The sequence below is a fragment of the Rhinolophus sinicus genome, linkage group LG07 (genome assembly GCF_036562045.2).
Source record: "Rhinolophus sinicus isolate RSC01 linkage group LG07, ASM3656204v1, whole genome shotgun sequence".
Lineage (NCBI taxonomy): Eukaryota > Metazoa > Chordata > Mammalia > Chiroptera > Rhinolophidae > Rhinolophus > Rhinolophus sinicus.
Window position 1 is genome coordinate 81576584 of NC_133757.1, and position 20604 is coordinate 81597187.

The 20604-nt window shown below is 46.5% G+C and overlaps 1 protein-coding gene across 13 annotated transcripts in view; it reads right to left on the minus strand.

Moving 5' to 3' along the window:
* Positions 1-20604, minus strand: part of CACNA1A (calcium voltage-gated channel subunit alpha1 A) — a 286036-nt gene that overhangs the window by 198284 nt on the left and 67148 nt on the right. For 12 of the 13 annotated variants that reach the window (XR_012498085.1, XM_074338066.1, XM_074338067.1 and 9 more), the window contains exon 3: positions 11171-11464. Coding sequence is in view for 12 of the 13 variants with exons in the window: in XM_074338066.1 (XP_074194167.1) it covers positions 11171-11464 (294 nt within the window). In the remaining variant the exon portion in view is untranslated. Of the gene's footprint in view, positions 1-11170; positions 11465-11901; positions 12600-20604 lie in introns of those variants that run through there. The other variant, XM_074338068.1, reaches the window with a different exon arrangement.

Sequence of the window (20604 nt, forward strand, 5' to 3'; positions counted from 1 at the left end):
TCCCTGGAAAAGGTACAACTAAGGTGGTAAGTGGAGGGACTTGGTCATTCCCAAGCCAATAAGAACTCAAATATTAAAGAGACCCGACACGGACACCCACCCTTCCATATACATATACTCTCATATCCAACATCAACCCATTCACCCACCCATCCATATTGTTATCCTTCAATCCAGTCCGGTCATCTGCCCATCTACTCATCCACCCATATATCCATCTATCCATCCAACCTTTCATCATCCATCCATATTTCCTGCCTTCCTTCCTTCCTTCCTCCCTTCCTTTTTTCCTTCCTCTCTCCCTCCTTCCTTTCCTTCCTCTTCCTTTCTTCTTTTATCATCCATCCATCTGTCCACCCACCCATCCAGTCATCCACCAATCTACTTATCTACCCACCTATAATCCATCCACCTACCCACCCACCAACATCATCCATCTTTTCGCTCGCCTTCCTTCCTTCCTTCCTTCCTTCCTTCCTTCCTTCCTTCCTTCCTTCCTTCCTTCTATTTATCCACCCAACCTATCATCCATCCATCCATCCATCCATCCATCCACCCACCACCCACCCACTTATCCGACACTGACTGCATGTGATGTTCTCCCCCCCTCCAAGCACAAACATCCATCCATGATCCCTAAAAGACTGCATTGTGATTAGGAATATACCACACTGTTAGAAATTTGCATTCTAACAACTCTTCCACAGACAATTCAAGTCCATAAATGTTTCTGGCTATTCCAATTTGTGCGAGACCCATAAGCCCCGAGTCCTCGTAAGACCCACTTGGAAGCTGGCTGATTATTCCCACTGGGTTGAAGTATTTGATGTCTTCAACAATGACACTCAGAGCAAGACTAGGTATGGTTAGAGGAAGGGGGAGCTGTGGGGAGATTGGAGGGAGTCTGGCACTGGAGAGCGTCTGTCAGTGGGGTGTAGGAAATGGGAGAGGAAGATGGTTAGGAACATAGAAAAGGATTGCTGAGAGATGGGGAAAATTCTACTTGGGTCTTGGAATCATGAAATTCTACTATCAACAATCACCATGACCCTGTCTGTGACTGATTTCCCCTTGGCTTATACCTTGGAGCAATGGTGGTTGAGTGGATCATCCGGAGCATGGGTTAATAAGACACATGCCAAAGAATAACAGATCAAGGGAGTTGGAAACCTTAGCAAGAAAAGACAGAATAATAACTAATACTTTGTAGCATCTACCGTGTGCCATACACTATGCCAAGCATTAGGTCAGAGACCCAAATACAGCCACCTCAGTAAGTCCACTCATCCATTCTTCCTTTCATCCATCCATCCATCCATCCATCAATCCTTCTGACCTCCCATCCATCTTTCCTTCTCTCCATCCTATCCATCTATCTATCTTCCTTCCCTCCTTCCTCCTTTCCTCCCTCAATCCTTCCTTCTATCCATCTGTCCATCTTCCTTCCTTCCCTCCTTCCTCCTTTCTTCCCTCCCATCCATTCATCCATCCATCTATCCATTGATCCATCCATCCACCCACCCACCCATCCATTCATCCATATATAAACACATATGGTGGTTACTAAGTTCCAGGTACTATTCTAAGCATAACATGTATTAACTCATTTACTCTTCCAAGGTAGGTGCTATCAGAATCCCTATTGCACAGACTGGCAAATTGAGGCACAGGACACTTAAGTGACTTGCCCAAGGTCACACAGCTAGTGACAAGCAGAGTTGGGATTTGAACCACAGCCACCTGGTTCCAGAGTCCATGCTCTTGATTTGTCCATGCAGCTTCTCTACCGTGTTTACCCGAAAATAAGACCTAGCTGGACAATCAGCTCTAATGCGTCTTTTGGAGCAAATATTGATATAAGACCCGGTCTTATACTATATAGTATATTACAGTAAAATAAGACCGGGTCTTATATCAATATTTGCTCCAAAAGACGCATTAGAGCTGATTGTCCAGCTAGGTCTTATTTTCGGGGAAACACAGTACAAGCCAATGTCTAAACCACAGGTTGACTTTAAGAAAACAAACAGGAACGGGGCTGTCTGGCTGACCCAGCCCTTAGAGAGAATGAGGAGTAGAATGTGAAATGCCTTTGCCCGTACCTGTCAGATGGCTGGTGTTCCATAAATGCTGATGAATCTCAGCTGATTCTAGATGAAGCTAGATGCCCGAATACACAGACTAAAATTAACACCTTGAATTCAATCATTCAAAAATTATGTATTCATCACAGCAGCACTGTCCATAAAAGCAAAAAATAAAATTTAAAAAAATCTGGAAACATCCCAAATGTCCACCACCCAGGAAAATGGACAAATTATTGAATCATCACAGAATGCAATATTATACAAAGAAAAATAAATGACCTACAGCGAGACTCCACAAGAGAGATGAATCTTAGAAACACACAGCTGAGTGGAAAAAGCGAGTATGAGTTCCAGAAGGCTAGAAAGCTCAGAAGCTAAGCAAGTCAAATTTATATTAAGACGTTAAATTTTTATTAGGGTACATGTGATAAAACTTAGGGAGGAAGGGAGGAAGGGAGGAAGGAAGGAAGCGAATAAGACCCACACAATCCAAGAGAGAGTGGATGCCTTTGAAGGAGCACAGTGGGGGAGAGGATGAGAAAAAAGCGAGGTTGGAAACTACACGTAGAAGTTGCTGGTCACGTTCTAGTTCAGGGTGTCTCAAGTGTGTTTCCAAGACCACTTGCAGCAGCACCATCTGGGAACCTACTAGAAATGCAAATTCTCAGGCTCCCCCCCCCAAACCTCCTAAATCAAAACCTCCTGGGGTGAGGCTCAGCCCCCTGTGTTTAAAAGCCCCCCAGATGATACTGACGCACGCCCAAATGTGAGAAGTTTGCCTTAGAGCAGGTGCAGCTCACCCTGAGGGGTTGGGGACTCCATTTTGGGGAACACCATTCTAGTACTTGACTTAGATAGCTGGTCTATCTGTGTTTCCATACATATCAAAAGAAACAAGGAAAAATAAGTGACTGGAGAGGCAATATTGAGCGTGTGTGGTGAACCTGGAGCAGAACTAAAACAACAGGTCGTGAACCTGAGGTGCATGAAAGCACCCCACAATTATGTATTCAGGCCCCATAGGTGCCAAGCACAGGGCCAGAGCGGTAACCACAATGAACGCAGCCCTGGAGTCACAGAGTCTAAAATCCATCTGTCCTATTTACACTGATCATACGTGCTACATGCTTTCTGTGCACAGTATCTTTTAACCTTCCCACAATTCCCTGGACATAGGACTATGCCCATTGTAATGCAGGGTCTCAGCTCCCGCTCCCCGCACAAGAACGCAGGATATGGTGAGGCCGAAAAGGAACACCCACGGAGCCATGGATAGGGGGTTCATACCACTATAGTCTTGATGGCGGCTGGTCGAGACACAATAGCAAACATCCACCAGTACCCCAATGAGGGGTCTTCCTGCACCCCCGTTTCACTGGCAGCCGGGTGAGACACAGGAAGTAGGACCAACACGATCCACAATCCGCTTGCTAACTGCACTTGCTAGCCGCAATCCGCAGCCTGCTTCTTTCAACCAACCAACCCCCTAGCGTAGCCACGGCAGTTATATTAGTGGCTAATGGCCATCTGAGTACAGCTGATGGCCACCTAATAACCAAGCCAGCACCTTTCCACGTGAGGCCGAGAGCCTGGAAACGGCTCTCCTGGCTCTGTCCCCACACCCATTTTACAGATGAGCAGACTGAGGCTTCGCTACTGTGAGCTAGAGCTGAGATTTGCAGCCAGGTCTCCTGTCCCCAAGCCCTGTATGCTTCGCCTCCAATCACTATCACCTCTTTTCTCTGTGTCTTCTCTTTTCAGCCTCCACTCTGGTGCCATTGCTCAGATAGGCACATTCCCATGCAGACTCCACAATGTGTCACAAAACATTTCACAGCAGCAAATGCAGGTCGGCATAGCCCCCCACCCCCACCCCCATTATTCTTAATAAAGAAAATAATAAAGGTCAACGAGATAAAAGAATATGGCAGATCCTGGAAGGTCAGAAACCAGGTAACCCCACTGCAGAGCAAGTTCTAGGTCGGCCCCAGTATGTCTCATTTAAGACAAACCTGTCTGTTTATTCTTGAGATCAGACTTAGCACTCCTGCAAATGCTGCTTGTATAAAAATACTTTAAAAATTGGTTTAAAATTATATGTGTATATTTTGCACACAGGCCTAAAATGAGAGCAGAACTTAACAGCGTGAATATTGTTTACTGGCAGGGGGGCAACGAAGTTGAGTTTCCCTCATTGCTCCAGAGGGGGCGCCCTGCCTCATGAGTAGGGTTATTCGTGACGAAGGGCTACTACTTCTGAATTCCAGGTCCAATCGGAACATTGAGCCCCTTTTCAAGGAAGCTCCAAGATGTTCCCAGTCTGACAGAAGATAAAGCCATCTCTGACCCAAGAGAGATGACAAAACTTGATCCGGACTTAACTCAGGAAATTCATTTCAGAGCTGGGATCTCTCTAGCATTAGCTGCCTTAAATGGGCGGCTTCCAAAAGCAGAATTCATTCCAATCAAAAGTCTTGGCTTTTCAGAGGGAAAAAGCGACCTATCTTCTCCTTTCCTGAGCCATGGAACCATCTCTTGCTCCCCCCTCCTCTTGGGTGTTAAGAACTCACCACGAGAGTGACCAACGTCCTGGTTTGCCTGGACTGCTGGATTTCCTGAGATGCTAAAACCAGGACAGTCCTGGGCAAACTGGGACATCTGGTCAGCTTACCCAGACAAGAACTCATGCCTGCTGGTTTGTGAAACCCAAGGTGCTGAGGCCAACCACCTGATTCCCTCTTCTGGAATGTTCCTTGCCTTCTCTATTCTTCCAGGAAAAATAGAAGAGAGGAATTGGGGGCGTGGGAGGGACATATGCTAACCCCAAAGCTGAGCAGTGTTCAGCTGTTCAACTCTAGTGTCACCTGGGGTGGCCACAGCAGCTACCCCAAGCCTGTAGTCTCCATCCTGGACTGGACTCTTGATGGGCTCAAACGGAGGACATGGGTTTGGTAGGGGAGAGCAGGAAGATAAGTATGTACTTTAGAACTCCCTTGTCACCCACAGAGGGAGGGCTCAAAAGAGAGGAAGACAATTTTGTATTAGACCGAAAGGAATAGAAAAATGGGTCAAGTGGGCATGAATTTTTTCCCCCCTGAAAGCTCCCGGAGAGAACAGGGGCTGCAAAATACCTGAGGGTTGCTTTTTAAAGATGCTACACTCAGATGAGTAAATCCAAACCGGCCAGTTACAGAGGGGCCCTTTGCTCCGCCTCTACCCAGACAGTTTCATTTCTAGCCAGTTTCCTCAAAAGAACATTAGGGAAAAAGTAGTCTCTGGTATTATGGCTCATGTATTTGGGGGGCTTTCTCCAGGCTGGACTCTGTGCTGAGTATTTACCACGCATGATCCCATTTAGCCTTCCCAGAAGCCCTCCGAGGGAGATGCTATCAGAAGCAGTATTCTCATCATGCACATGAGGAAACTGAGTCATCAAAACCCAGGCCTGGCTGAGCCACAGTCTGGAGTGCCTTCCCTCTCTCTCTGCCATCTTTCATGGCACCATCCGGCTCCTTGCTAAGGAGCTGAGTTAGCATTCTCGGAAATGTCATTAATATAGAGTTTTGGGGGCTCTGGCCACCTCTGCACTGAGCCCACCTTCCTGGTGATGCCTTCCATTACTGAGGGAATGCTCATACGTGCTTGCTAGTGGGAAGGTAATGGGGGCGGGGCTTTCATAAGCCCCAAGCACCCAACAGACGTTCCCACCAAGGCCCTGAAGGAAGACTCCACTCTCAAGGGGCCACTGCTCCCCAAATTCTCAAGTACTAAAATTTCAGAGACCTCGTCTGGTCTGTCTGATCACCTCATGAAAACCCCTGTCCCCAACACACACCAAAAACCCATCAAACACACCGAAAACCCATTATAGAGCCAGAGCTCTATAATTTGGCAAATGGGTGAAGAGAGGCCCTTTTTTCAGTCACTGGAAAAACGTTTATGAGGTGTCCACTTTGTGCTAGGCGTGGTGGGATTGCAGTGGTGAACAGGGGGCAAAGACGGATCTCACAACCTTGACGTTTTACTGCTGAGGGGCACCCCACGCCAGAGACCCCCTTCTCTCCTTACATTTCAAACCAGTGTAGGCACTTGGCTACAAACAACATCCTCACTCTCCTCCATCTCTCTGGCACTTAACGCTACCACTTGCTTCCATCACTTTCTGAACACCCACAATTCTTTATCTTAAACCCTCGAAGCCACATGTGCCTTGGCATTTAGAGCTTGGTGCTTTCAGAATAACAAGGATAAGAATGTTAAAATGGCGCAACCACTTTGCAAAATAGTTTGGCGGTCTCTTATAAACACATACCACACAACCCAGCAATCCCGCCCCTGGGTATTTATTTACCCAAAGAGAAGTGGAACGTAGGTTCTCAATGCTCCCACTAAAACCCATCTGCCAGTGTTTATAGCAGCTCTATTCATAACTGCCCAACCTAGAAGCATCCCTAATGTCCTTCAACTGGGAAAATGAGTGAACAGACTCTGGTCCAGCCACCCATGGAATACTACGTAGCACTGAAAAGGGTGATCTAATGATACAACATAAATGGATTGCAAAAGTTGTGTGCAAGAAGCCAGACTCAGCAGGCTACACACTGTGGGATTCTATTTACATGGCCTTCTGGAAAAGGCAAAACTATAAGGATAGAGAACAGATTAGTGCTACGAAGGGGCGTGGGCAGTGGGGGGCTGACACAAAGGGGCATTGGGGGGTAACTTAGGGTGACAGAACTGTTCCCTACCTTGATTTTGGTGGTGGCCACATGACTGCACGCATATGTCAAAACTCAAAGACCTGAATTCTAGAAACGGGGAATTTGCTATCAGTAAAATATACTGCAATAAACCCGATTTTTGAGAAAAAGGAAAAAAGAGTAACAGAATGCGTCTATGATGTGACCTGGACAGTGCAGGTGGACCCCCCGGACGAGCAGCATGGGCAATCTTTAGAAGCAGGTGGAAAAGCAAAACCCAGGCCCCACCCCAAACCTGCTGGACCAGGATCACGACGTCAACAAAACAATCCTCATTCACATGAAAGTTTGAGGGCACAACAATGTATATATAACACTCCCAGTGGGGGGGGGGGGTTGCAGCAGCACCCCGGTATCAAGCAGGGCTAACATGTCTGCAGTGAAAAGCACCCAAACTCACACCAGGTGGGATAAACTAAGACCGTATTTGTCAGTTCAAGGTAGATTTTTCAGAGAAGGGATGGCTCTTTTGTAGAAAAAAAAAAAAAATCCCAATGGGAAAAGCCATGCTAATTATTACTTCCCAGAATTTTGCTCTTTTGGAAATACCAGCCACACTAATCTAATAGAGGGATTAATGGGTCATACTGTCCTGCCCTCTATAGCAGTATCTTCTAGCACATTCTACTTTTCAGGACGGGCCAGGAGTCCAATAACAGGCTCCCTGTGTATCTCATGCAGGACAGTTGTCTTTAAAGAGCGTTTCACTAAAACAAAAACAAAAATGGGGGAATGCCAGTCAAAGTCCATAGGTTACCTGACGTGATAGACTCTGGGCTTCTTGTTGCGATTCCCAAAAGCATAGGTGATAAGACAGAATCCCGTGTGAGATTCAGAAGACAGCGCATGATAACACATAGACCTGGGTCCGCAGCGCTTGCAATGGCCCACATTCCTACACCCTGCTCCGTGGGAGACCTGCTGGCATCAGCAGAACTGGGGGAAGATGACATTCACACTGGCGCTTGGTGGGACATCAGAAGGAGCGAGTGGCATTAAGTGGGGACTCTAGGAAGGCTGACAGATGCGCCTTATTGAGCTAGCAGATTTGAGCTCTTTAGAAGCCATCATCAGAGCCCATCATGGCCATATTTAAATCAGACTTCCAATCAACGAATAACAGAACCAAGGTATGCGGTCAAGATGGCTTGCTGCCTGGCCTTCTCCAAGAGAAAAAGGCAGTGGTGTAAATCTGAACATCTGAGACTTCCATTTGGGTTTTCTTACTTAGGAAGAGAAAAATAAAATTAATGAGAACCCCTACTTCTCATTGCTGGCTTCAAGCTTGCGCTGTTGGGGTGGGGGGTACGCAGAAGAATAAGAAATCACAGCGGCAAAGTGCCCACGAGCACGGGGAGATCAAGGCTGCACCGTCCACCAGCACGCCACGCTGGAACTGGCGTCTGGAAGTAACACTCTTAGACCCTCTGAGCACACAGCCAAGTGCACGGAACCTGCATTCGCTCCACCTGCAAAGACAACGAGCAAGCTGCTTTCCAAATTCACCTGCAACCCTTAGTCAAGGATGCTTCCAAAACCACACACGCATCAAAGAATGGCAGGGCCAATTCCACTCCTAGGTATAGACCCAAGAGAAATACAAAGTACAAGTTCAGCAAAACACCCGTACAAGAATGTTCCCAACAGCACAATCTGGAAACTACCCCAATGGCCCTCACTAGAACAAGTAAGTACTTTGTGTTAGAGTTACACAATAAGATACCACACAGCCATGAGAAGGAACCACTCACAGAAACGTGGATAAATCTTGTTGAGCTAAAGAAGCCAGATACAAAGTAACACAGCCTACAACTCCATTAAGGAGGTAAGGTAGGAGGCAAAATGAGCCTGTGCTGGGGAGATGTCAGGGTAGCAGTTACCCTAGTGGGGGAACGACTGGGAAGAATAGGAGGGGGGTTGCTGAGGGGACTGGTCACATCCTTTTTCTTGCCTTGAGTGCCAGTTGCATGCTGTGTTCACTTTGTGAACACTTCTTAAGCTGGACTTTACTTGTGTACTTTCCTAAATCTATATCACACTTTATTCTGAAAGTTTATAATAAGTACTTAAACACTTTTTTTTAAATGGCAGAAGTATTTGGAGACAGAAGGCAATGTTCAGGCCCTGGTACCTGACTCCTCGGCATTTCCATCTCCTTGCAATGGCCTGAATCCCCATATCTAGCCTCCCAGCTCTCTGTCCCTGCCCCTGTCATCCCCCCAGAGAAAGCTCCATCCTGCGTGACCTGCTCAGACAGACAGGCGGATGGAGAGCTTTCCCCTCGAGTGGGGCTGTATGTGATTGCTGCCTCTGGGGCTGTATGTGATTGCTGCCTCGGGCTAAAGAGAAAACAAAAACTGTCTGAGGAGAGCAAAATGCACAAACTCATCACAAAGCTACCAAGAGCAAGAAAGCCAAAAACACCCCTAAGTAACTATGACCGCTCCCAATTCACCTGTACCCCTCCACCGAGCAATCTCCTCCCTCCCCAATAGCCCTCTGCTCTGCAGGATTCAGGCTGGACTGGGGTGAGCTAAGGACACATTAGGACTCCCACCTCCTTCCTTTTCTCTTATAAGAAGCCAAATCCAGGATCCAGAAGGCAATCTAAAGCCATTTTCAACTCAGAATCCTGTCAGCCCATGAATTCCTCCTGGACACCCCCTGGAGTTAGCTGAGCCATCCTCTAAGCCCCCACCACTCCTCCAGGGGTTCGTAGGGAGGAAAGCAGAGTGATCACAAGACCCCTGAACAGTTCAACGGGGCTTTGAGAGGTTGGAACTTAGCAGGCTCTTGCCTTGGGCACCCACAGTGGTCAGGAGCATGCCCCTCCAGAAAGACCCCAGCTGAAACTCTTAATTTTCACAATGCTCGACATATACTGTTCACACACTACAAAACCTCAGCACCCTCTGTGACAATTTCAGCACTCAGAAGCCAAAAGTTTGGCTAATTCTGAGCCCCCTTAAAAGAGAATCCACCCACCACTGCGTTCCTCCAATAACCAAACCCAGGACCACCTGGGACTCAGCCCTGTTGAGTATAGAACAGTCAAAACTATACACAAAATGGATGGGGGCTCACCGCTGAGCCCCAGGGACCCATGCAGCCCTGGTCATTTTTACACTGAGGGCAGCCAGTTGGAACCATGCCGAGAAGTGCCACATTCAGCCATGGCACAGTGGCCAGTCAGCCTGGGGAGCAGGGTGCATCCCCCCACTTGGAATCTGGGTCATGCTTAGATAACTGCTAGAAAGCCCGACTAATTACCCATCCTTGCCTGCCTACATCTCAACAGATGTTAAGCCCTCCTTAAGGTTTATTTCAAGCAGGGACGGATTTAAAGAAACACAAGGGGATCTGCATTTTGGTAGCAACTGAATAGAGGAAAATGTGGTCTTCACCTTCCTCTGGATCTTTGATTTAGGAAAAAAAAAAAGGCATTTACCTGCCTGAGATGTCCACACGGGTGCTGATTCTCCTGGTGTCCCCCACCTGGCTTCCTAGGGTGGGAGAAGCTGAATCCAACCCAAGGCCTGACGCAGCCCCCTAGGACGGACCCAGCACCTCATTTTCTCCTGCCCTATCTTATTGAAAGAGCCCGTCCTGGGTCTTCCAGGTCAGGGCCCCAGATGGGGCCTTTAGGATGTTTTCTACCCCCCAAAAGATGATGGGAGGAAATGGGACCTACAGACATGGGGAGAATAAGTGCCCTCCAACCCTTCCGGACCAGCTGCCCTGGGCCAGTGCTGGTCCGTCGGTGTGAAGGCCACATGTTCCCCCCCTCACTCCTGGTCATGGGAACCCTGAAGAGTGGGAGAGTGCAGCTTCCACCTAACAGGCAGGCCAGGTGGAAAGGCCAGCGAGCTGGGACTGGGCTCTGGCTCTGGAGTAACCGTGGATTCCCGTGCGGGGTGGCTAAGGAAACCCAGCCAAGGCCCCCGTGGTTCCCCTGCCCTGGCCAGTGCACCCAGGCCCCGGCTGGGTCCCAGCTCATTCCGGAGAACTCTGGCCCCTCGGGAACTGGCTCCAAAGGCCCCACCGTGGCCCCTGCACGACCCAGGGCCCAGCCCTCATTCTGTAATCAGTCCTTAGGAGGAATCCACTCCCCCGGCCCCCCACACCCCCACCCCAAGCCTCCACGGTAGCTCAACCCAGCTTGGGGTGGAGAGATTCTGCACACTCCTCCCCAGTGGCCCCTCTCCCAGCCCCTGGAAGACCCCCCCACCTCCCATCAACCCCCGGGTCTCCCTCCCAGCCTGGAAGAGGGGAAGCGGAGGGAGGAGGGGAAGGCGCAGCTGCTGGGTTTCGGGCAAAGGATATGGCCATTCGGTGATCTTTTTGGCGTATTTTCTCACCACGTTGTCCTCGCTGAAGAGGAACAGAGACCGGTTGACCGTGAGGCAGTTCTGTCGGACGGGGATGGGGTTGTAGAGGGCCATGGTCCGCGCTCTCTGCGCCATTGACTGCTTGTACATCCTTTGCGCCCCGGGCTGCCCGCCCTGCCGGCTGCCCCCGGCTCCTCGCCCGCCTCCGGCGCCCACGACCACCCCGGCGGCTGCCCCGGAGCCTCCTCCCCCGTAGCGGGCCGGCATCTCGTCTCCGAAGCGGGCCATTCTGCAAAGAGCAAAGGGCTCCGGGTTACGCTGCGGCGAAGGATGCGGAAGACGCCGCCGCTGCCGATGCCGCTGCTGATGCTGCCGGGGCTGCGAAGACGGCGGCCGGAGCTGCGACTGCGGAGACGCTCCCCGGCCCAGCCCATCGGGCGGCGGCGGCGCGGCGCCTCGGGTCGGGGGCTCACCAGGCGGCTGGCCGGCCCCAGCCGGGGATAGCAGCTCGGGACATCTTCCTGGCTGACCCCGGAGAAGGAGGGGCGGGAGGAGGGGGCGGGGGCGGGGCGCGGGGGCCGGGCGGGGGGAGGGGAGAGGGAAGCGAGGCAAAAAATAACCGAGGAAGGAATCCAGGCAATCCCCAGGCCACCCACTCTGGAAAAAAAGAAAAGAAAAAAAAATCGGCACTAAAAAACAAAAAAACAACAACAACAAAAAACGCACACCCCCTTTAAGATGCGAACGGTTTGCAAAGGACGCCCCCCGGGACGCAGTGGAAGCTTCAAATTCCTCCGAGGTCTGGGTCAGGCTGGCATCTTGCAAAAGGAGTGAGCTCGGCCCATTTTTTTTTAATTAGAAAAAAATAAAAACCAGGTCTTTGCTGGGGGGGAGGGCAGCCCACCAAATTAAAAATCGCCCTTTTTGTTTTGCTTGAGTTCCTAGACGTTAAAAATACTAAAAGATCCGTAGCCCAAAAATAAAATTAAAGAATATTAACAGGGAAGGAGAGAAGGGGAGGGAAGGGACACGCTCCGGGGGGCTCTTAAGGAGTCTTGAGGCCGCAGGGTCCCAGTGATTTTTTTTTTCTTCCTGAATCACCAGCGGCTGCCTCTTCTGCTGAGTGTGTGTGTGTGTGTGTGTGTGTGTGCCCAGCGCTTCGCTCAACCGTGCCTCATCTTGGGGTTAAATTGCAGCAATGAAATCCTGAAAATTCCCAACAGGGAAAAAAAAAAGAGAGAGAGAGAGAGAGAGAGAGAGGTGTGCGCCGTCGCTTAGCCACTCAATAGCTGCTCCCGGATGCTGCAATGCCTGGCGTTCCCTCCTCCCCCTCTCCTAAAGCCTCCTCCTCCTTCTCTCGGTTTTGCTAAAATAAGACTGGTGTGGAGGGGTAGGGGAGAGGAAGGAAGGGGGGGAATGGGCGCAAAGGTCTGAACCACTGGGCAGCCACGCTCCAAAGAAGAGCGATTGATGAGTGAGTTGAACGCGGAAAAGACCCACCCAGAGTGTCGACACATGATGGCCCGCGACCAATCGTGGAGATGCGAGGCGACCTGGCTCCGCGGAGTTTGTGTTGGGGGCTGGGGAGAGGGGAGATCCGGACGGTCGGGAAGCTCAGGGGGAAGTTGGGACGACGGATTCCTCCTCCCCAGGGAGGAAACCTTGTTTTACCACTGGTTCCACTTCAGTTGCAGACAACCGGACGCTCCCGGCAACTTGCCAGTAGAAAGAGGGAGGAAGGAAACAACTTTAAAGATAGAAAAAGAAGGGGTTTGGTGTCTAGAGGTGCAATTAGTCCATCTCTACACAAATGTGGTCTGTTTAGCAAAAGACAATTTTTGAAAACTGGGAAAATGGTTTGGGGGTACTTATATCAAAGTTTCAAATCATAGAGCTGGAAAGCTGGAAAAGATTTACCCCATCTTTGAAAAGACCCCAGAGGTGGCAGGTGTTAACTGCCAGGTGCAGATATCTAACTAGGTCGTAGTTGGCTGGATAGGTCCTCTGGGTGATGCCCTTTGCATGGTGTTCACTTAATTCCAAAGCCATTGCAGTTTATTTCCCATTCCTTTTTATACTGTAAAATTGAACAATCAGAAAAATGCCTAAAGCATAAATGCACAGTTTAAGAAACTGCTGTGAAATGAACACTCATAAAACTACCACTCAAATTCAAAGCTAGAAATGGAATATTTCCAGCTCTTCAGAAATACACATATCTCTTCCCCCAGCAATAATTGCTATCCTGACTTTATGGTATTAATAATCTTGCCCTTCTTCATACTTTTACTACCTTATTGTATATTCCTAAACAATACAGTTCTAGTTTGCATCTTTTGCAGTTTTATATAAATTGAATCATATAGTATGTATTCTGTGAGGTCTGGCTTCTTTGGCTCAACATTATGTCTTTAAGAGTCATCTGTGGTCACATGTAGCTGTAACTGATTCACTTTCACTGCTGTATCGTATTCCATTGAAAGTGTGCCACAATTTGTTTATCCATTCTCCTGTTGGTGGACATTTGGGTTGTTTCCAGTTGGGACTCTTAAACACCCCTGCCTCCTGGTGCCTGGAAGCATGCATCTGTGTAAGAATAGCCCTAGGCATGGAATTTCAGGGTATGTGTCTCTTCAGGTTTGTAAGATGTCACTGAACTGTCTTCTAAAGAGAAAGTACCAAGAAACCACTGAATTTTCACAAAGCTATGTATAGACTGTAAGGCAGGGGTGGGGGAGAGGGGAAGAAGAAGAGGATGAAGAAGGCAAATAGTTTTTCAAAACTTAGCTGGTTGAAACATAGTTAAAGCCCTCCCTCATCAGTATTTGGGTTCATTTGGAACATTCTAGAAAAGAAGATATGTCTTTATATAAATTCCCCATCCTGGGCCTGTGGGTAAGCCTTTACAGGTTGCCTACAGCAATTTCAAGATTTTCTAACTTGTCAAGATATGAACAAAATGATGAAACCAAGAGCAATCAGAGTTGCAAGGAGATGGGGTACATAGAAATCTTCACAATTAGACTTTGTACTTGACGTTGTTTCATATCTTAAAGGCACATGACTATGAAACAAAAAGTAATCCCATGTGACTGGATGCAAACAGCCAGTCGTATAAAAAAGCTATACTGTGCAAGGTGAACTTACGTATAACTTGTTTTGATGGGCTTTCCTAAGACCATTGAGTTTCACAGCCTGAAGTTTACCTGCAGAGATGTCTAAAAGACCCCAGAGCTTTTCAGGAAAGCGTGACCACCAAGGTAAAGCTTCTACTGAGTTTTCAGAGAAGCCCCACTTTACAGATGAAAACACAGGCTGAAAGAGGTTTAAAAACTTGACCAGGTCACTGACATGGATGTGAAACTACCTCAGACTCTCATACTCTGTTGGGGGGAGTGTCATTTGGTATAACTGCTTTGGAAAACTGGCCATTTCTGCCAGCACTGAATATTTCAATACCCTGTGACCCAGCATTGTCACACCGAGGTACAGACCAAGGAGGAATGAGGACATATGTATGTTCACTGAAACACATGCCCTAGAATGTGTGAAAGTAGCATATTTATACTAGCTAAAAATTAGGAACTTCCCAAATGGCTATCAGTTGCAGAATAGAGCAATACACTGCGTAACAGTCACACGTGGAGCCCTCTGCAGCAATGAGAATGGATGGTCTGCAGCTACACACAAGTGCACAGGTGAATCTCACAAACATGATTTTCAAAATGGGAAGAACGAATCATCCATGAGGCTAGAGGAGTGACTGGCACCAGGGGTCCTTCTGGAAGCTTCTCAATCTGAGTGATAATTACACAGGTGTGTTCACTTTGTAAATTTTGTGCATTTTGTGCATTTTCATTGAGCTGTACACCTATGAGCTGTGCAGTTTTCTGTGTGGGTTGTACTTCAACAGAAAATGTTTGTAATACTTCTGAATGTAGACCTCTGGTAGCACCACTGGTCATGGTGATCTGTGACAATTTTTTGTGTGGACTTCTTGCACCATGAAATCTCTACATCAAACTCTGGCCTCCGTTTTACCTCTGGGTGATGCACTTTGCATGGTGACAGCCCTCCAGGATGCCCTAAGCCATGCCTAGACAGCAGACGAGCTGGCTGCATATCAGAACCACTTGTAAAGTGTTGGAAAACTTCTGAGTTTTGCGCCCTCCCTCCCCCGATTCTCATTGAGCAAGTCCATAGGACACAGCCAGGTTCAGTAATCACTCCTCTGGAAGGGACAGACTTACAGCCCTATCTTTGCATTCTCCAGGGTTATCAGTGGTGGCGGCGTTGGCATTTTTGATGGAACAGTTCTTGCTGTTCGGGGCTTCCCTGTGCACTGTAGGGTGTTTAGCACCCTTGGCATGTGCCCACTAAATGTCAATAGCACAGCCAGTCTTGTGACAAGCAGAGGTACCCACACACCAAATACTGCCACCCATCAAAATGGCAGAAGACTTGTCGATACTTTCCATTCACCCAATAGCATTTCCAAACCTTGCCTACGAAGTTTGACATGTTGGGGTTCCCCTCTCCTTCCTCAGAATCTTCCATCCCCCCAATTACTCAATCCCCCTTTTCCAGAAAAAACTCAGCTCATTCACCTAAAGTGTGGCAGGGCTTCATTCATTATCCTTGTAGATTCACTTTGCAGAGCAAAAAAATTTATCTGGCCAAAGGAATGAATCTCTAATGTTGAAATCTTATTATCACCTAGCAATGGGGATAGATGAGCAAGAAATCTTCATATGTAGGCTCCTCAAATGACTGCAGTTAGTAGTTCCTTGCCCCACCCCTCCCCCATTCATCCAAATTACTAATGTTGACCAGGTGAAAAAATTTAGAATCTCGTTAGCATCACAGACAGAAGCAGTTTAACAGCAGGGCTACAGAAATCAGTCTCAGCCATTGGTTCTAATCTTTAATACATCTGCCAGCTGGAGGTTTAATTTATCAATCAGCAGCAGCATTACCATCCTGGCTTTGAGAGTGTTATTCAATTGAACAGGGCTAGCATCTCTGAAATAAGTGCCCCAAATAAATAACTGCAGATCACTTTCATTGGCTGCTAAAACAATTACCAGCTAATCCAGTCATGTTGAGTTGCAAGGATGGATCAGCCAAAGACATTTGGTCTCTGCTTTCTGGTCTGGATACCCGTCAGGAACGAGTACCAAGATCTTTGGGAGTTGGAGGGTATGAACGACAAAAACCAATTTTGATAATCCAGACATTTGCATATAGGCAAGATGAAATGTGGCTGTCACTCCCGGCATACCAGCGTATAGCGATACGTGCCCTGTAACGTTCTAAAAACAAACGAAACAAAGCCTACTTTTGGATGCAGAGTTGAGTTCAAATCCTAGCCCTAGCACTTCCTAACTGTGTGCTTTTGGGAAAGTGCTTAGCCTCTCCAAACCTTAGCTTCTTCGTGTAAAATGAAGATATGACTCCTTACCCCACAGGTTGCTGTAAAGATTAATTAAAACCAAGCAGATAAGCACTTAGCACAATGACTGGCACATAATAAGAGGTCAAACAACCATGCTAAAGAGATTTTTTTTTTTTTGGCTTCAATAACAGAGATTTATTTTGTCAACATTTGGAAGGCTAGAAGTCCCAAATCAAGGTGCCAGCAGGGCTGGTTCCTTGTGAGTCCACTCTCCTTGGCTTCAGATGGCCGTCTCTTCTCCCTCCCTATGTCTCTTCACATCATCTTCCCTCCATGTGTGTCTCTGCCTGAATTTTCCCTTTTTTATAAAAACACCAGTCATGTTGGATGATGGCTCACTTTAACTTGTTCGTCTCTGTAAAGACCCTGTCTCCAAATGAGGTTACATTCTGAAGTACTGGGGGTTGGGACATCAATATAAGAATTTTGAGGGGACCCACTTCAACCTATAACAGAAGGCACGCACTGATGGTCAGGTCTCCGAGAGGCCAAGCTTGACCTGGTCCAATGCACTTGTAATAGATACATACGATGTTAGAAAGGCAATAGATTGGGGTATGGGGGTTATCACTTCATGAGGGGTGAAATGGCTAACTAGTGCATTGTTTTGTACACCTGAAACTAATTTTTAAAAGAAGTAATTCCAATGGAAAATTCGTTCTCAACAACCACAGCACAACTGGGTTGGATCTGAGCTGTCAGACACTTAAAAAACAAAGATGTGAGATCTTTCTAGAACCCAGCCTCCTTGGCTCATGCATGCAAATCATAACCACCCACTAAATGTGTTTGCTTCCCTCCACCTGACCCTCAAGCAAACTTTATTTGCTCAGGTAGGTGCGCAGCATACTTGACAAGTGTTCCAGCAAAATCAAGACTTTTCTCCAACATTCCAAAGATGTGTCTTTTCACTTTTTATAGGAAATGTAACTAATGGAATCTCAACGAATCAGACAGTGTGGTGTTATGGTGAGAGCACTGGACCAGGAGATTTTTTTTTAATTACCATAGTCTGGAGAGCTATTCCATGTTCATAGGAAGACTCAATATTGTCAAGATGCTAGTTCCTCCCAACTTGATCTATAGATTCTGCAATCCCAATCAGAATCCCAGCAAGTTATTTTGTGGATAGCAACAAACCGACTCTAAAATTTAATAGAGAGGCAAAAGACCCAGAATCACCAACACAATATTGAAGGAGAAAAACAAAGTTGGAGGCCAGACACTATGAACGTCAAGACTTACTATAAAGCTATAGTAACAAAGACAGTGTGATATTGGTGAAAGAATGGACAAATAGATAAACAGAGCAGAATAGAGAGCCCAGAAATGAACCTACATAAATATAGTCGACTCATCTTTGACAAAGGAAATAACAACAGAGCAAAGATAGTCTTTTCAACAAATAGTTCGGGCACAACTGGACATACACATGCAAAAATAAATAAATAAATTTAGACACAAATATCACACCCTTCACAAAAATTAACTCAAAGTGGATCACAGACTAAATATAAACTGTAAAACCTTGAAACTCCTAAGAGATAACATAGGAGAAAATCTGGGTGACCTAGGATTTGGTGATGACTTGTTAGATATAACGCAAAAGGCCCAACTCATGGAAGACATAATTGATAAGCCGGACTTCATTAAAATTAAAATTCTCTGCTCTGCAAAAAATATTGTCAAGAGAATAAAAAGAGAATCACAGACTAGGAGAAAATATTTGCAAAAAATACATTTGATAAAGGACTGTTATCCAAAACATAAAAAGAACTCCAAAACTCAACAAGAAAGCACACACGTCTAATTTAAAAATGGGCCAAAGACCTTAATAGACACCTTGCCTCAGAAGAGACACAGATGGTAAACAAGCATCTGAAAAAGTTCTCCATATGATATGTTGTCAAGGAAATGCAAATTAAAACAACAATGAGATACCACCACATACCTATGAGAGTGGCCAAAATCCAGAACGTCGACAACACCAAATGCTAGCAGGGCTGTGGAGCAACAGGAACTCTCATTCATTGCTGGTGGGAACGTGACATGGTGCAGCCATTTTGAAAGATGGTTTAGCAGTTTCTTACAAAACTAAACTTACTCTTACCATACGATCCAGCAATGGTGCTACTTGGTATTTACCCAAAGCAGTTGAAAACATATATCCATACAAAAACCTGAACATGGATGTTTATAGCAGCTTTATTCATAATTGCCAAAATTTGGAACTAATCAAGATGTTCTACAGTAGGTGAAGTGTGGTCCATGGATAAAGTGGGGTACATTCAGACAATGGAATATTATTCAGCACTGAAAAGAAATAAGCCATAAAGCCATGAAAAGACATAGAGGAACCCTAAATGCTTATTACTCAGTGAAAGAAGCCCATATGAAAAGGTACGTACTGTATCATTCCAATTCTATGACGTTCTGGAAACAGCAAAACTATGGAGGTGGTTGCCAGGGGCAGGCGAAGAGATGAATAGGGTAGGATTTGCAGGGCAGTGAAACCACTTTGTATGAGACTATCATGATGGAGGCATGTCATTCACACTTGTCCAAACCCACAGAATCTACAACACCAAGAGTGAAGCCTACAGTAAACTATAGACTTTGAGTGATGATGTGTCCCTGTAGCTTCATCAATTCTAACAAATGCACCACACAGGTGAGGGATGTTGATAGTGGGGGAGGCTGTGCTACGTGGGGGCAGAGGGGACATGGGAAATCGCTGTACCTTCTGCTCAATTTGGCAATAAAGCTAAAATGGGTCTAAAAAGTAAAGTCTATTTTTTTTTAAAACTCACATAGTCAACCTTCCAGACATGGGCTCCAAGTCTGTGAATATCATTCACCAAGACTGACACTATTGGCTTATTTTTAACTTTTTAAATAAACCTTTTATTTTGGAATCATTTTAGACTTACAGAAAGCTTGAAAAGATAGTCCAAGAGAATTACCATATGCTCTTCACCCAGCTTCCCCTAATGTTAACGTCTTATGTAACCTGGATACGTTAGCTAAAACTAAGAAACCAGTACTGGCACAATGCTATTAACTAAACCCTATACTTCATTCAAATTTCACCAGTTTTTCCATTAATATCCTTTTCTGTTTCAAGATCCCAACCAGGATGCCACATTCTTATTGGGTCATCTTGTCTCCTGAGTCTCTTCTGGTCTGTGACGGATTCTTTCCTTGTTTCTCACAACCTTGATAATTTTCAGGAGTACTGGTTGGCTATTTTGTAGAATGTCCATCACTTTGGGTCTGTCTGTTGTTTTCTCCTGATTAGACTGGGATAATGGATTTGAGGGAAGAAGACCACAGTGGTGAAATGCCCTCCTCGCTACACTGTATCCGGGAGCCATGACGTCTACATGACCTGTCACTGTGACGTTGACCTTGATCACTTGCATACGTGGTGTCTCCCAGGTGTCTCCTCTGTCAAGTTACTATTTTTCCCCTTCTCTACTCTACTCTTTGGAAGTGAGTCACGAAGCCCAGCCCACACTTAGTGGGAGAGAGGACAAGATTAAGCTCCATCTTCTGGAGGAAAGAATATTTAAATTTATTCTTTAGAATTCTTTTGTAAGGAAGATTTGTCTCTTCTCCCTTATTCATTCATTCATTCATTCGCTCAATCAATATTTTATTGCTATCAGTATAACTCACATATTTATTGTATTCTTCGGATTACCAGCTTTGGCTATAGGGTTGGTTCCTATGTCCCTTTGGTAGGCCTCATATATTTTTTAAGTTTCTTTACTTTATGGCACTCCTAGAGGCTCCAGTATCATTCTTAACTACCCTATCCTAGAATTCGCCATTTCTCCAAGGAGCCCTGGTTCCTTTCACTGGAGAATGATTAGGGCTGGGTGCCATAACGCATTTTCAGTTTTTATTTTGGTAAAAGTTATAGATGCAGGCAATTTGGCAGCCAGCATAAAAACATGCAATAACTATCAGGG